The sequence below is a fragment of the Salvelinus sp. IW2-2015 genome, linkage group LG13, assembly GCF_002910315.2.
Source record: "Salvelinus sp. IW2-2015 linkage group LG13, ASM291031v2, whole genome shotgun sequence".
Lineage (NCBI taxonomy): Eukaryota > Metazoa > Chordata > Actinopteri > Salmoniformes > Salmonidae > Salvelinus > Salvelinus sp. IW2-2015.
Window position 1 is genome coordinate 12187084 of NC_036853.1, and position 15715 is coordinate 12202798.

The 15715-nt window shown below is 42.4% G+C and overlaps 2 protein-coding genes across 2 annotated transcripts in view; both read right to left on the reverse strand.

Moving 5' to 3' along the window:
• The window catches only part of LOC111972125 (ubiquitin-conjugating enzyme E2 R2), a 29534-nt gene extending 21220 nt beyond the window's left edge, over positions 1-8314 (reverse strand). The window contains exon 1 of the mRNA XM_023998989.2: positions 7679-8314. Within this exon, the coding sequence (XP_023854757.1) occupies positions 7679-7858 (180 nt within the window). The 5' untranslated portion in view covers positions 7859-8314. The remainder of the gene's footprint in view (positions 1-7678) is intronic.
• Positions 8315-9030: 716 nt separating this feature from the next.
• Positions 9031-15715, reverse strand: part of LOC111972127 (AP-3 complex subunit delta-1-like) — a 56582-nt gene continuing 49897 nt past the window's right edge. Inside the window, 7 exon segments of the mRNA XM_023998990.1 lie at positions 9031-11380; positions 11515-11594; positions 11872-11993; positions 12174-12259; positions 12419-12507; positions 12644-12833; positions 15568-15615. Coding sequence (XP_023854758.1) covers positions 11285-11380; positions 11515-11594; positions 11872-11993; positions 12174-12259; positions 12419-12507; positions 12644-12833; positions 15568-15615 — 711 coding nt within the window. The 3' untranslated portion in view covers positions 9031-11284.

Here is a 15715-nt window from a genome sequence, read left to right on the forward strand (position 1 = left end):
CGTTTTGGATAAAAAATAAAACGTGTCCATTCGTCACGTTCACGAGGTTGGACTTAAGACATAAGCTCGAATCTTAGGTTGTGCTTTTAGATTGAGAAAAATAACTAAGGAATAACTTTTCACTTCCCTCACTGACTCTTCAAACCCCAAACTCTGGCTTGGTCTGCTTCGAGAGCGTTCCTGGGAGTCTTGCGATGTTGCATCTCTGGGTTTAGAAACTCTATGACATCACTTAAAGGCAGTAGGGGAGCAAAAGCTTTTCCTCGTCATGACAGCCTTTGAACTCAAGCAAAACAATATGAACATCTTAAAGCTGAAGGCTCTGTTGTCGAAAGAAAAACAAGAGGGCTGTCTTTGGCCTACTCTGCTTGAGGGAACTGCTTGGGGGATGTGTTGTTGACTATGAGCGTAAAGGGCTGGCTGGCACAGTGGAAGGTTGCCAGGGACAGCTAAGCTAATAGGATTGCTGGTGTGTTAATGAAGGGAATGGGAAGACAATGCAGTCCCCAAGATGAAGAGAGCGAACATGAGAGAGGGCGGGAACAGACTGGGTCTTGATGGACAGAGCAGATCTCCCCTGAGCCCTGAGCTTGAGGGAAAGTCAGTGCTACCAGCCCAGGCAGCAGTGATTCTGCCCTCTGGCCCTGACAGAACCAATTCTCTGGGCAGGTGACTTGGGTCCTCGGGCCATGTTCCAGGGACAGGGTCAACCCGGGCTGGGTTGACTGCAGTGCTGCTGCCAGTGTCACTCAGCATTAGGATGCAGACCCTGGGCTGACCGAGCTGACCAGGAAAGGCAGCCTCTCAGGCCCTAGCACTGCTGAGGACACAGCTAGTGAGAACAGGGTAGTTGTGTGTGATCCAGCAAAGAGTGTTTGGCAATGACCAAATATTTAAATTAAGGCAGAACTTGGCTGAATATCTACACATTGGCAATGAATGAGATGAGTTCCCTCCATACAAATGTCAAGTGCATTGAGTATTTGGAAAAGCAGTTTAGGTTACTTCCACTTTATTTCTTACTGTGTTCTATTTTAGTGATTTTTGCAGACCTACACTATATGACCAAAAGTATGTGGACACCTGCTCGTCGAACATCTCAAACAAATCATGGACATTAATATGGAGTTGGTTCCCCCTTTGCTGCTATAACAGCTTCCAATTTTCTGGGAAGACTTTCCACTAGATGTTGGAATATTGCTGCAGACTTGCTTCCTTCAGGCACTAGAGCATTAGTGAGGTCGGGCATTGATGTTGGGCGATTAGGCCTGGCTCGCAGTCGGCATCCAATTCATCCCAAAGGTGTTCAATGGAGTTGAGGTCAGGGCTCTTTGCAGGCAGTCAAGTTCTTTCACACCGATCTTGACAAACCATTTCTGTATGGACCTCGCTTTGTGCACAGGGGCATTGTCATGCTGAACAGGAAAGGGCCTTCCCCAAACTGTTGCCCCAAAATTAGAAGCACAGAATTGTCTACAATATCATTGTTTGAAGCAGCGTTAAGATTTCCCTTCAATGGAACTAAGGGCCCTAGCCCAAACCATGAAAAACAGCCTCAGACAATTATTCCTCCTCCACCAAACTTTACAGTTGACACTATGCATTCGGGCAGGTAGGGTTCTCCTGGCATCTGCCAAACCCAGATTCGTCTGTCAGATTGCCAGATGGTGAAGTGTGATTCATCACTCCAGAGAAAGTTCAATGGCGGTGAGCTTTACACCACTCCAGCCGAAGCTTGGCATTGCGCATGGTGATCTTAGGATTGGTTGCGGCTGCTCCGCCATGGAAACCCACTTTATGAAGCTCCTGACAAACAGTTATTGTGCTGACGTTGCTTCCAGAGGCAGTTTGGAACTTGGTAGTGAGTGTTGCAACCTAGGACAGCTGATTTGTACGCCCTACAGCACTCTGCGGTCCTGTTCTGTGAGCTTGTGGCCTACCACTTCGTGGCTGAGCTGTTGTTGCCCCTAGATGTTTCCACTTCATAATAACAGCACTTACAGTTAACCGGGGCAGCTCCAGCAGGGCAGAAATTTGACGAACTGCCTTGTTGGAACGGTGGCATCCTATGACGGTGCCACGTTGACAGTAATTGAGCTCTTCTGTAAGGCCATTCTACGTCAATGTTTGTCTATGGAGATTGCATGGCTGTGTGCTCGAATTTTGTACACCTGTCAGCAATGGGTGTGGCTGAAATAGACGAATCCACTAATTTGAAGGGGTGTCCACATACTTTTGTATATATAGTGTACCATCAATATTTTGTTTGGTCTGGTGACACATTCAGAGGAGTTACACCCTGATGTAAATATTTTGCTCCGGTATTGAATAGGCATACGTCATTGTTTGACTGACTCTTTTCAATAAATAAGTAAAAGCAGCACGTAACAGAGGGTTTGTCTAACCTGTGTAGATAGGGAGGGTCTTAGAACAGGGAAACTGGTTTGTTGGAGACGTTTGTTAGAAGGAACAATGAGTCACAGGCCTGCTGTGCATTTCACAACCAAGCTGTGCATTCCTGGGCCAACAATGCTTGTACATAGCACCCACAATACAAATGTTCCTAGCTAACACAGTGCCGGGTTAACCTACTGCGCCGCTCAGAAAAGACTGGAAGCCTAAACAGGTCTCTGAATAACTGGGATCTTTAGCTGAGCTGACATAGATCAGCATAATGTATCACAATTATGTCATTTGGAAACACCACCTCTGACTGATGCAATCAGGTGCAAACAACCCTAACTGAACAATAGCGGAGAACCTAGATATGCAGGAGACCCCGTCATTAGTCTCGGCTATCTTTATTCACAAACCTTCATTCAGAAAGAGTTTACATTTACAACATAGGCCTACTACTGTAGTAAAAAAATATATATTAAAAAAGAGCACTTTGCCCTGACCTACTTCCAGTGGTTGAAAAAGTACCCAATTGTCATACTTGAGTAAAAGTAAAGATACCTTAATAGAAAATGACTAAAGTAAAAGTCACCCAGTAAAATACTACTTGAGTAAAAGTCTAAAAGTATTTGGTTTTTAATATACTGATGATCTGCAGGAATAAGTGCAGGAATTTGACAAGTTTCCTGTCCTGCTAAGCATTCAAATTGTAACAAATACTTTTTAGTGTCAGAGAAAATGTATGGAGTGAAATAAAAGTAAAAGTGGACAAAAATAAAAATAGTATACCCCAGAAATCTACTTAAGTAGTTCTTTAAAGTATTTTTTACTCAAGTACTTTACACCACTGCCTACTTTGATGCCTGTTTATTGTTGTAACGAGAGCTCTTGCCCTATATCTGGAAGGAAAATGCTCACCATCTTCAACAGTTATGCAAATATAGGCTAAAATACACAGAACAAAAATATAAATGCAACATGTAAAGTGTTGGTCCCATGTTTCACGAGCTGAAATTAAAGGCCCCAGAATTTTGCCATATGCACAAAAAGCTTATTTCTCAAATTTTGTGCACAAATGTGTTTACATCCCTGACAGTGAGCATTTCTCCTTTGCCAAGATAATTAATCCACCTGACAGGTCTGGCATATCAAGAAGCTGATTAAAAAGCATGATCACATGTAAACTTTGTGCTGGGGACAATGAAATTCCACTCTAAAATGTTCAGTTTTGTCACAAAACACAACGCTGCAGATGTCTCAAGTTGAGGGAGCATGCAATTGGCATGCTGACTGCAGGCATGTCCACCAGAGTTGTTGCCTGCATTTTAGAGAATTTGGCAATACCTCCAAACGGCCTCACAACCGCAAACCACGTGTAACCACACGAGCCCAGCACCTCCACATACATCTTCTTCACCTGCGGGATCGTCTGAGACCAGCCATCCGAAGGCTGATGAAACTGTGGGTTTGCACAACCAAATAATTTCTGCACAAACTGTCAGAAACCGTCTCAGTGAAGCTCATCTGCGTGCTGATCGTCCTTACCAGGGTCTTGACTTGACTGCAGTTCAGCGTCGTAACAGACTTTAGTGGCAAATGTGCTCTTCACAGATGAATCCCGGTTTTAATAGTACCGGGTAGATGGCAGACAGCGTGTATGGCATCGTGTGGGAATTCGGTTTGGTGATGTCAACATTCTGAACAGAGTGCCCCATGGTGGGGTTATGGTATGGGCTGGCATAAGCCACGGACTACGAACACAATTGCATTTTATCTATGGCAATTTGACTGCACAGAGATACCGTGACAAGATCCTGAGGTCGATAGTCGTGCCATTCATCCGCCGCCATCACCTCATGTTTCAGCATGATAATGCAAAGCCCCATGCCACAAGGATCTGTACACAATTCCTGGAAGCTGAACATTTTCCCAGTTCTTTCATGGCCTGCATAATCAACAGACATGTCATCCATTGAGCATGTTTGGGATGCTGTGGATCGACGTGTACAACAGCGTGTTCCAGTTCCCACCAATATCCAGCAACTTCGCACAGCCATTGAAGTGGAGTGGGACAACATTCCACACTCAACAGCCTGACCAACTCCATGCGATATATGTATATGGCCTCGTTATAGTTATGTAATTTATATATACATTTTTACATTTAGTTTATTTAGTCAATATTTTCTTAACTCTATTTCTTGAACTGCATTGTTGGTTAAGGGCTTGTAAGTAAGCATTTCACGGTAAAGTTGTATATATACCTGTTGTATTTGGCGCATTTGACAAATAACATTTGATTTGAAGGAGATGTGTCATGCTACATGAGGCAAATGGGTCACACCAGATACTGACTAGTTCTGATCCACACCCCTACTTTATTTTTATTAATTTTTTTATTAATCTGTGACCAACAGGTGCAGATCTGTATCAGTCATGTAAAATCAATAGATTAGGGCCTAATGAATGTATTTAATTGACTGATTTCCTTATATGAACTGAAATTTAGTAAAATCGTAGAAATTATGCATGTTGCTTTTATATTTTTCTTCAGTGTACTTTCTGAACTAGGCAAGTAATGAAGACCTACTGCACTTCCCTCTGTAAGCTATACCACCCCCTGTTGCCGGGCAAAACAGAGGACATGAGCCTTCTTTTACACAAAGGTCTTAGGCAGGCTAAACAATACCCTTACACACACAATTTTTTGAAACTTTGGCAAAGTCTACAAAACTTATTGCACAGCGTTTTTAACATATTCTAGTTTTGGGAAAATAAACTTGCATTGAGATCTAATGTTTCATCGAAGAGAAAATTTGCAGAATGTCAGAAAAGTTTAATCTAGCTCCATCTTCTCTCTTATGTGGCTGGCAGGTAGCCTATCGGTTAGAGCATTGGGTCAGTAACCGAAAGGTCGCTAGATCGAATCCCCTATCTGCCTTTGAGCAAGGCACATAACCCTAATTGCGTCACGGTCACTGTTGAAAATGGCAGACCCTGGCAGTGACCCAACTCTTCGAGGGATATGCAAAAAATGTATTTCCAATTTACACACACACGTGTGAAATCAGACATAATTATTATTATCCCACTTACCGCCACTGGACTTCCTCTCATCACCATATTTGAACGTTCTAAACAGAGGCTTCAGATTTATACATCCTGTGCGACATCTGGCCCCTTCTATCTGTCTGTGGTTATACTGCACTTTAACTGCAAAATTCATGCAGTTATACTGCACTCTGACTGCAATCTTTTTTCATAAGGGTAGGGATTACAAGATAACAGAGAAAGAAAATGTTTCTCACAATCTGTATCTGTCTTTAGACCTGTTTTCCAATAGAGCGATTTAATTATGTTTGTATGGACAGTTTGGGTAAGTTATTCATACTTGTTACTTTTTTTTACTTTTGAACTTAAATCTGCCAGACTGGTTAGTACTATAATACAGTAGCTACAACCAGATATACATTTTAGACTAAATGGCAAACAACCCTTGTTAATACATAGAGTTAGGAGTACTATCAACATAAAGTTGCCTTTGCTGGGAGGGACACACAAACAGGAAAAGCCATCTGCAGGTTGGATGCTAAGTCAGCTAAACCCCAGTGAGAGAAAACCCCACATTTTCAGTCTACGAGAAACAAACACGCCATCGTTTGAGTGTTTACAATCCAAATATCAATAAGAAAATATATGTAGGTACTGAGACTAGGCTATAATACTAGGTGCTTAGAGTGACGGCTGGGCGATATACTGTATTTTACGATATACTGGTATTGATGCATGAACCGGTTTCTACTTTACCTTCTTTAACGGTATTTAAATGTTTGTTTTGTTAAATGTGATACTCTGTGTGTAACGTCTACTTTTATAGTTTACTTCGCTACTTGAGTCATCTCTCTCCATGCCGCTTTCCACATAGACCTAGCCCCGCCCCGTCACTCAAGAAGCGCATTTGTGGTTCCTCGACCACAAGACATTTGCGTTCAGTCTGCATAGTCAATGCAGCACATTTAACAATGTTGATAACAATGATGTTCACTTTGCTTCTTAATATAACTCCACTAATGTTTATAATTACACTATTAGTTTGTTTATAAAATCTGCAAAAAGCTAGTTTGTATTTTCTTAACAAGTTGGGCCTAAATCTTATTAGCCGCTAATGCTAATCACTAGCTAGCTAATAAATGTACTGAGTCAGAGCAAACATAATTAGCTATACAGCCTAAAAATACTACTGATGGTGGAGACCTAAATCAGCATGTTGTTTGTGCCAGTTTCTTCTAAAACGAAAAGGAATTCACAAAGCAAGAATATGTAAGCTACATGAAGTAGCTAAGAGGAAACATTAAATGTAGCCAAAGATTATAGGGTCCCCTAGGAAACACTTAGGTTCCTACCCTGTCACAATAACTCCTCCCTGGCATTTTCATTTGTTGTCATGTCAAACACTATATTCAAAATGCCATCTATTATATTCTAACTATATAATTAAAATAATCATTATATTCCCATGATTCCAACAGTTCACTCAAGTGTTTTGCTCTAAATCACAAGTCAAATCGCAACATTTGGTTAAAAATAAGGCCTAGATTGTTTGCCCATATCGTGCAGTCCTACGTGGCAGTGTGGAAATGCTCTCAAATGAGTGTAGGAAATGCAGAAATGTATGAAAATGCTGAAAATTATTAAAACAATCAGAATGGAGAAATACCTATTTAAATCACTTAGAATGTATGTTGCCACTGTGGGGTCATGCGCTACTCAAAGCAAATGTAAAACTGTCCATTTTATTTTAAATACTGTGATATATTTTGCCCATGTCTCCCATTATCATCAGATGTATATCCATAACGTTTCTCTCTGCCCCATGGGAAAATGTGTTGGGGGGGGGCACTGGAGATAGGTGTCGGGGCCCCAAATGCGGTAGTCCGGCCCTGCTGAATACAGTGATATAAGTTGACAATGTCTGTTTCCTCCAAAGTTTTCCATGAAAACGTTAACATGTTTTGTGGATCGTCAGATGTTGCTCGAGCTGGTCATCTCATGTCGGCAAACTAGGCCAGGTTGGTTGTCAATAGTTAGCTACGTCACAAAGATAAGTGACAAAATATAACTCTTCTCGCCATAATATTTACAGACGTTCTACTGTAGTTCAGGGGCAAGAGAACACTGACCAGACACAATTTGTTCTGGTTAACCAAGGTTGGACAAAACAACTGCGATAACTATGAGTGATTTGATGGCCATCTTAAATATTCAGCAATTGCATACTCACCTTAAAATAACCTCCCTCATAGTGAGTATTTGGGGGTCCAAATATTGCAACTTCCCAGTTGTACAAGTCCGACTCGTCCACTAAAGTTATCCTGAACCCTTCAACTGGCTCATCTTGAAGACTTTTCATCTCTAACATTAGTGCTTTTTGGGAACTGGCTACATGATGTCCATGAGCCATAGTCCGCGACGATCTGTATAAACAAAAACCTATCTAGACCTTTTTAGAGAACAAAGGTAGTTATCTAATTCCACCACAACCAACCTCTGAGAAACCTTTTGATTGTTCACACGTTTCCTCACAACATCTACAAAAATGTCGTCTGTTATTACGTTCCCGTTCGGTTCTCTTCCACTGTGATCGAACAAACCAACCCGTAAATCTCTCGCTGACAACCAACCAACCCGCTAGCTTGCTACAGTAGTTCCTCTCTCGCCAATCTGTTGTTGATCCTCATTGACCGTAAGACAGAATTGCTCGAAGTAAATTTTAGAGGTCAACGCAAACTAGAAAACAAACAAATTAACGGCTGTCTGAGTAGGGATCTCCCCTCCTCAATTATACAACAGTAGCTACTTCACGGTGTCGCCACTAAAGTCGCTCAAGCTGGTCCCACAAAGCTTGATGCCCTGAGCAGTGAAGTGCTCGCAAAGCTTTCTGGGAATTGGAGTTATTGAAAAGGCACAACACTCGCTCGGCATTAAGTTAATAGTTTAAGCAAGGTTAAAATATTGTTTCGGTCTGCAATTGAATTCTTCAGAATCATGAAGCCCGAAACGTTACTATTTTAATCTCGTTAAAAAAAAAAATGTTGGGAGTGTTTTTTGGTTGCACCTCCAATTCTTTCCATATGGGAATTGACGTTAGACAGTACCAACACACAGCCTCCAAATCACTTAGGCTATATTGACATTTATAATTTAAAGGCACTTGCACACAAAGAAAGAATATGCAGTTTCACACAGTGTACCGTATTAGTTATTGGGGAAGGCAGGTTTTTGGGAAAGGCCACTCTAGTGCATGCTGAAGTGAGATGTTGGCCAACTAAATATCCTTGATAAGGTAGTATTTGCATATCCTTTGAATATACAGCATGTTTGACACCCAGACATAGTGATAAGATGTGAATAAAAAGCTTGAAATAATTATATATGTGGGAGTTTATTGGTTCACCTTAACACAAGACTACAGCAGCTCAGCCTTTATTTCAATTTTGGTAGACTTCTCTGTTCTAAAAGGGAATGTTGATAGTATATGACTAATTTTGTCTTGCTCATGTAGTCCCCTCTTAAAACATATTACATCATATAGCTGGAGAATAGACAATGAAGGAGTTGGACCAGACCTTCAAACAAGGAGCGATGAGAATATATTTTAATGTCATAAGCCAAACTCAGCAAGATAATCACTACAATTGACCAGAAAAAAATATTAAGACAGTGGGTAGCTTCTCTGAACTGTATCACAAGACCTTTCTTCTCTACTCCTCTCAGCGCCATGACACCAAATAGAACCTCCTTCCCCTGATGCTAAATAATTTAAAATATTCAAAGATATCATTTGAATTGTATGAACTTATAATAGATAAAAATACACCATCAAAAACTGTAGCATGATTAATTCAACTTTCACTTCATATTAAAAAAAAACAATAAAAGAAAAAGACAACCAAGAAATGACAAGGGAGTTTTGTATGTGTGTGTGTCCTTGGATAGGGAAAATATATATATTTTTAAAGTAAGTATACATTTCCTAATCATGCAAGATACACATTTTTATGAAATACTCTGCACAGAACTTTTTAATTAGTACAATGTATGATTACAAGTGCTTTTTTCATTGCCATTCTGTAACTTAAATCAACCAAAGCACTTTTCCAGGAAGGATATGTTCTGTGGATAACATCCCTGAAAGTTGTTCACTTTGTACTCACACTAACATGGTGCAGAAGAAACTCATGGAATGGCTCATCTACACTTGTAAGAAAGGAATGTGGGTTAGTTGGGATAGAAACAAAACATGATGGGATCAGTTTAAAGTTGCTACTACATCGTGCTGGACCAGGCAGTGAGACACGTTGAGTGTAACTAGACAGCAAGTACCTCTGAGCAAGTCATGAAAGGAAGAAGCCATTTAAATGATGACCATTCATGTTCATCATTGTGCCAATGCAAATGTGGCAGCAGGGCAGTTCTGAGAGAAGAGAACACTGAAGATCGGTTTATGACTGTATCAGTGACATGTAGGATGTATTGTATAGTGCGAGAGTTAGTGGCACAGACACAAGAGGTTTGGATGATATGAAAGACAAACATCTTGACTTACGACTTGTTGGCTTTCTCAAGAAAGGAATAGTAAACAAGAAGCCACATTGGTTAATACTGATTAAAAATAAAATTTATCAACTAAGTACCATTGATCTCCCAGAATGAAATTACAACTAGAATAGCCTTCCATCCCCATAGGTGATCTCAAACTAAGCCTATCAACACATAGGATAACTTTAACAGTTAAGTATGGAGAGCCTGCTATTATAGCAAAGCCACGTGAGAGGCGCTAGCTGCAATATGTGATAGCTGGCCTTCATTTCCCACAAGTTCTATATTACTTTGTCACTCATTTCAGATACTGTAGACATGCCTGAGGCAAGAGAGAGTGGCAGATGAGCAGTACAATATCCTTCCACGATTACAGCATAATCAAAGCGATAAATCATACAATTGTAAAAAGACACCCTTCTACCCATGTCTGTAATAAGAGACAAAGTAAGGAAACCTGACAATGTTCACTTTTGGAAAAGGTTGCAGAAACATAATTTTTCGGGGAGTGCCGGCGTGTCTAAGTTCTGACCTGGTCAAAGTGTAACCGCCTGCATTCTCTTTTTCCAATACACTCTTAATGTAACTTTCCAGCTCAGGCATTTCAAATTCTTATAGGGATTGATATGTTACTGTGACACGGGTCAAACTGAAGCTTAGCATAGTTGAAGCATGGAGCAGTGACACCAGAGGGGAGGTCAGTCTCCTTCAGACACGAGATCAGGTCAGGTATGATTTCAGCTCAGAGGTCAGCTCAGAGCAGTTTAAAAAGTTGACATGACATTTCCAACTTGGGCCAGTCAGAAGAAGTCACACATTCTACAGGACTATAGAGGAGAGTAGTAGTAACACACTGATGTTTAATGCAACAGGGGGAAAGGCAGAGACGGACGTCAGAAAACAAAAACAGCAACAAACAAATACAAATCAAGACAGTAAAAACACAGTTCAACCAACAACAACAAAAAGTCCAGTTGTCAGATTACATTACATGACCGTCACAGACTGTAGTGATGAAGAGAGAGAGTGGAGGGGGGAGCAGGGAAAACAAGGTTGAAACTAAAAGCGCACACAGGGGGTTTGTATAGAGCAAATCAGTGTAACAGTGAAGGAGAAAGAGCAGTTCTGAGGGCAAGAGGGGCATCAAGGAAATGTGTGATTCTGAGGACTAATTAATAGGGTGAACCTGGGAGTGCCAGCCGCAGTGTTTGTAACATGATTACATGTGTTTCAGTGAGGGAGGGGTTGAGCAGGGGGTAGGGGGGCACCAAGGGGCTGTCAGACACAATCAGCACTGAGAGAAGGTCAGCTTGATCTCATCCAGCACATTCCTAAGCAGCCCCGGCTCGTCACATTTAGCATCGATAGACACGGTCTGATCAGCCTGTGACGGACAGGGACACACAGACAGAGAGGGCAAACGTTACAAGGATGTCTGAGGAGAAGATCTCATTTGAGTTAAATGAGACCAATATTTGGATGTCTGGCCCCCAGGCTGAGAAGGAGGGAGCTACTTACAGTTTTGACCAGCAGACACACGTGGTGACCCTGGATTGACCTGCTGTACATGGAGGCACAGGAATCAATCCTCTCCACCACTGGTTGAGACAGGAACACAACCGTAAGCTCATTAAACAACTCAAAATCTAAAGGTCTATATTTACCACATCATCATCTTAATGTTCATTCAAAGAGGGAGATTTCTGCAAGACGACACAGTGAACTACAAATCACCTCAATAAATATGTCCACTCTCCACCTAATACCTCCCAATGCCCTACCCTCTCCCCCTGTATTCCCCAGTCCCTATCATATCCCACACCTTCTCCCCCTGCCTCCCCTTCCCCCTGTATTCCCCAGTCCCAGTGTACCCACCAGAGAAGTGGTGGTGGAAGCAGATCCTTGCCAGTAGATGGTGAAAAGGCTGGTTGACTCCCTCCAGCTTCAGAGAGCTTCCCTTGAGGTCCCCTGACTCCAACAGCTTAGCATACGCGTCACTGTAAACAACAACAATCACATTCACTACGCATCACATACTAGCTCACAAGCAGTTTAATCTTAAATTCAGATCAGGGCACAACACACTAAGCCAATAGCTCCAAATCTACAGTTAGGTAACATTCATTATTATTAAAACAGCAGAATGAGGTTCTTTAGGGACAGCTAGCTGCACTGACCTGTAGCAGGGAGTGGTGATCAGGTATGAGGTGCAGGTAAAGTGCAGTTTAAAGTCTAGTTTCTCGTGAGTGGAGGAATCCTCAGTCTGTAGGAGAACATTATAACAGCTGAAGGTTAAACAATACACTTTTACAAGTGAGGAAAAAGGTCAGTAGAACCTTGAGCAGTGAAATAGACTGTACCCAGAGTCAAAGGGGGATAGTGGGGGAATGTGAGGGCTTTGTGGAGATCAAGACTAACTCACCTTGACTATGAAGGTGAGGGTTCCCTTCAGTTTCTGGGGCATCACAATGCTCTGCACTGAGAAGATGAACCGTGCCTCGTTAGAGATCCCTGAGGAACAAGAGAGAAAACATTTATTAGTCTGGATGTAAACTGGGAATGGGAATATTTGGATGGGAATTTAGCTCTTATTTCAACAACAGTCTCCATAGCTTTATCCTCCTCCCAGTCTCTCCTGCTTCCTCACCGGGGGGCAGTTGGAAGGGCACGGTGAGGCTGTCGTGTGGTCCGGCTCCCTCAGGCCGCTGCAGCTTGGAGTTGAGAGAGTCCATCACATTGAACTCCATGGACTTGATGAAACTGTCACACTTATTTTCAAAGATGACAGAGACCACCACCTGGCTACCGTCATGCAGGTTCCCCTGGATGTCACACACCTAAAGAGGGAAAGAGAGAGGGATGAAGCGGAGGTCAACCCACTCCGTAGCCAGCAGTGTTCACACAAGGAGCCCAGCAAATTGACTTGCATGCAAACCAGCAAATCGATTCAACCATTCCAATCCCGACATGAATCCCATGTGATTTTTATGAAGCAACCTGGAAACAGCACTGATAGGACAGTAGAATTGTAACGTCACACACTCAAGAGGATGCCCCTGGCTTATGGTGTTGTGAATAACAGGGTTACATTTTCCAATATACACATGTCTCTGCATAACAGCTTGGTTATCACAAGGTGATTAAGCCAGGGGGCACAGTCTGAGAAAAAGCACAACACAGAACATCTAGAAGATTCTCCTGTAAAACCCATAGCCTGCAGTTCACAGAACTTCAGCCAATACCTCATCAGCATCCTGCTTCATCTTGAAAGAGAGAAAAAGAGGGAGCATAAGGAGGGGTCCACTAACAGTACATACAGTGCATTCGGAAAGTATTCAGACCCCTCGACTTTTCCCACATTTTTTATGTTACAGCCTTATTCTAAAATATATTAAATTATTATTTTCCCTCATCAATCTACACACTTCAATCTTGTTCTCCCATCTCCACAGAGGAACTCTGGAGCTCTGTCAGAGTGACCATCGGGTTCTTGGTCACCTCCCTGACCAAAGCCCTTCTTCCCCGACTGCTCAGTTTGGCCGGGCAACCAGCTGTAGGAAGAGTCTTTGTGGTTCCAAACTTCTTCCATTTAAGAATGATGGAGGCCACTGTGTTCTTGGGGATCTTCAATGCTGCAGACATTTTTTTGGTCCTTCCCCGGATCTGTGCCTCGACAAATCCTGTCTCGGAGCTCTACGGACAATTCCTTCGACCTCATGGCTTGGTTTTTGCTCTTGACATGCACTGTAACTGTGGGATCTTATATAGACAGGTGTGTGCTTTCCAAATCATGTCCAATCAATTGAATTTACCACAGGTGGACTCCAATCAAGTTGTAAAAACATCTCAAGGATGATCAAATGGAAAACAGGATGCCTGAGCTCAATTTTGTTTCATAGCAAAGGGACTGAGTAATTTTTATCATAGGTACACTTCAACTGTGGAGAGACGGAATCTAAAACACAAATCCAGAAAATCACATTGTAATGATTTTTAAGTATTTAATTTGCATTTTATTGCATGCATAGTATTTGATACATCAGAAAAGCATAACTTAATATTTGGTACAGAAACCTTTGGTTTTGCAATTACAGAGATCATATGTTTCCTGTAGTTCTTGACCAGGTTTTCACACACTGCAGCAGGATTTTGGCCCACTCCTCCATACAGACTTCTCCAGATCCTTCAGGTTTCGGGGCTGTCGCTGGGACAATACGGACTTTCAGCTCCTCCAAAGATTTTCTATTGGGTTCAGGTCTGGAGACTGGGCTAGCCCACTCCAGGACCTTGAGATGCTTCTTACGGAGCCCTCCTTAGTTGCCCTGGCTGTTGTGTTTCGGGTCGTTGTCATGCTGGAAGACCCAGCCACGACCATCTTCAATGCTCTTACTGAGGAGGAGGTTGTTGGCCAGATCTCGCGATACATGGCCATCCATCCTCCCCTCAAATACGGTGCAGTCGTCCTGTCCCTCTTTGCAGAAAATCATCCCCAAAAGAATGATGTTTCCACCTCCATGCTTCACGGTTGGGATGGTGTTCTTGGGGTTGTACTCATCCTTCTTCTTCTCAAACACGGCGAGTGGAGTTTAGACCAAAAAGCTCTATTTTTGTCTCATCAGACCACATGACCTTCTCCCATTCCTCCTCTGGATTCATCCAGATGGTCTATGGACAAACTTCAGACGGGCCTGGACATGCGCTGGCTTGAGCATGGGAACCTTGCGTGCGCTGCAGGATTTTAATCCATGAACGGCATAGTAGTGTTTACTAATGGTTTTCTTTGAGACTGTGGTCCCAGCTCTCTTCAGGTCATGACCAGGTCCTGCCGTGTAGTTCTGGGCTGATCCCTCACCTCCTCATGATCATTGATTGCCCCCGAGGTGAGATCTTGCATGGAGCCCAGACGCGATGGTGATTGACCGTCATCTTGCAACTTCTTCCATTTTCTAATAATTGCGCAGCAAACAGTTGTTGCCTTCTCACCAAGCTGCTGTCCTATTGTCCTGTAACCCATCCCAGCTTGTGCAGGTCTACCAATTTCTATCCCTGATGGTCCTTTAACAGCTCTCTGGTCTTGGCCATTGTGGGAGAGGTTTGGAGTCTGTTTTGATTGAGTGTGTGGCAGGGTGTTCTTTTATACAGGTAACGAGTTCAAACAGGTGCAGTTAATACAGGTAATGAGTGGAGAACAGGAGGGCTTCTTAAAGATAAACTAACAGGTCTGTGAGAGCTGGAATTCTTACTGGTTGGTAGGTGATCAAATACTTATGTCATGCAATAAAATGCAAATTAATTACTTAAAAATCATACAATGTGATTTTCTGGATTTTTGTTTTAGATTCCGTCTCTCACAGTTGAAGTGTACCTATGATAACAATTACAGACCTCTACATGCTTTGTAAGTAGGAAAACCTGCAAAATCGGCAGTGTATCAAATACTTGTTCTCCCCACTGTATATATCAATGGTACGACTCCTCCCAGCTCCAATATGAGTGGCTATTCACATAGAATATACACAATAATAGTATACTTCTCCAGTGAACCCAAGCATCTCGCTCCATCCCACTCACCATCTTGATGTAGGAGTTCTCAGCCAGCAGGGCGTAATTGGACATGGGCTGTAAAGAGAGAAGAGCCTGGTCAGTTCTCACTCAATATGCAAACAAGGGAACCAGACCCAGGTCTGGATTATGTATATATGCTATTTGAGATAGGGAG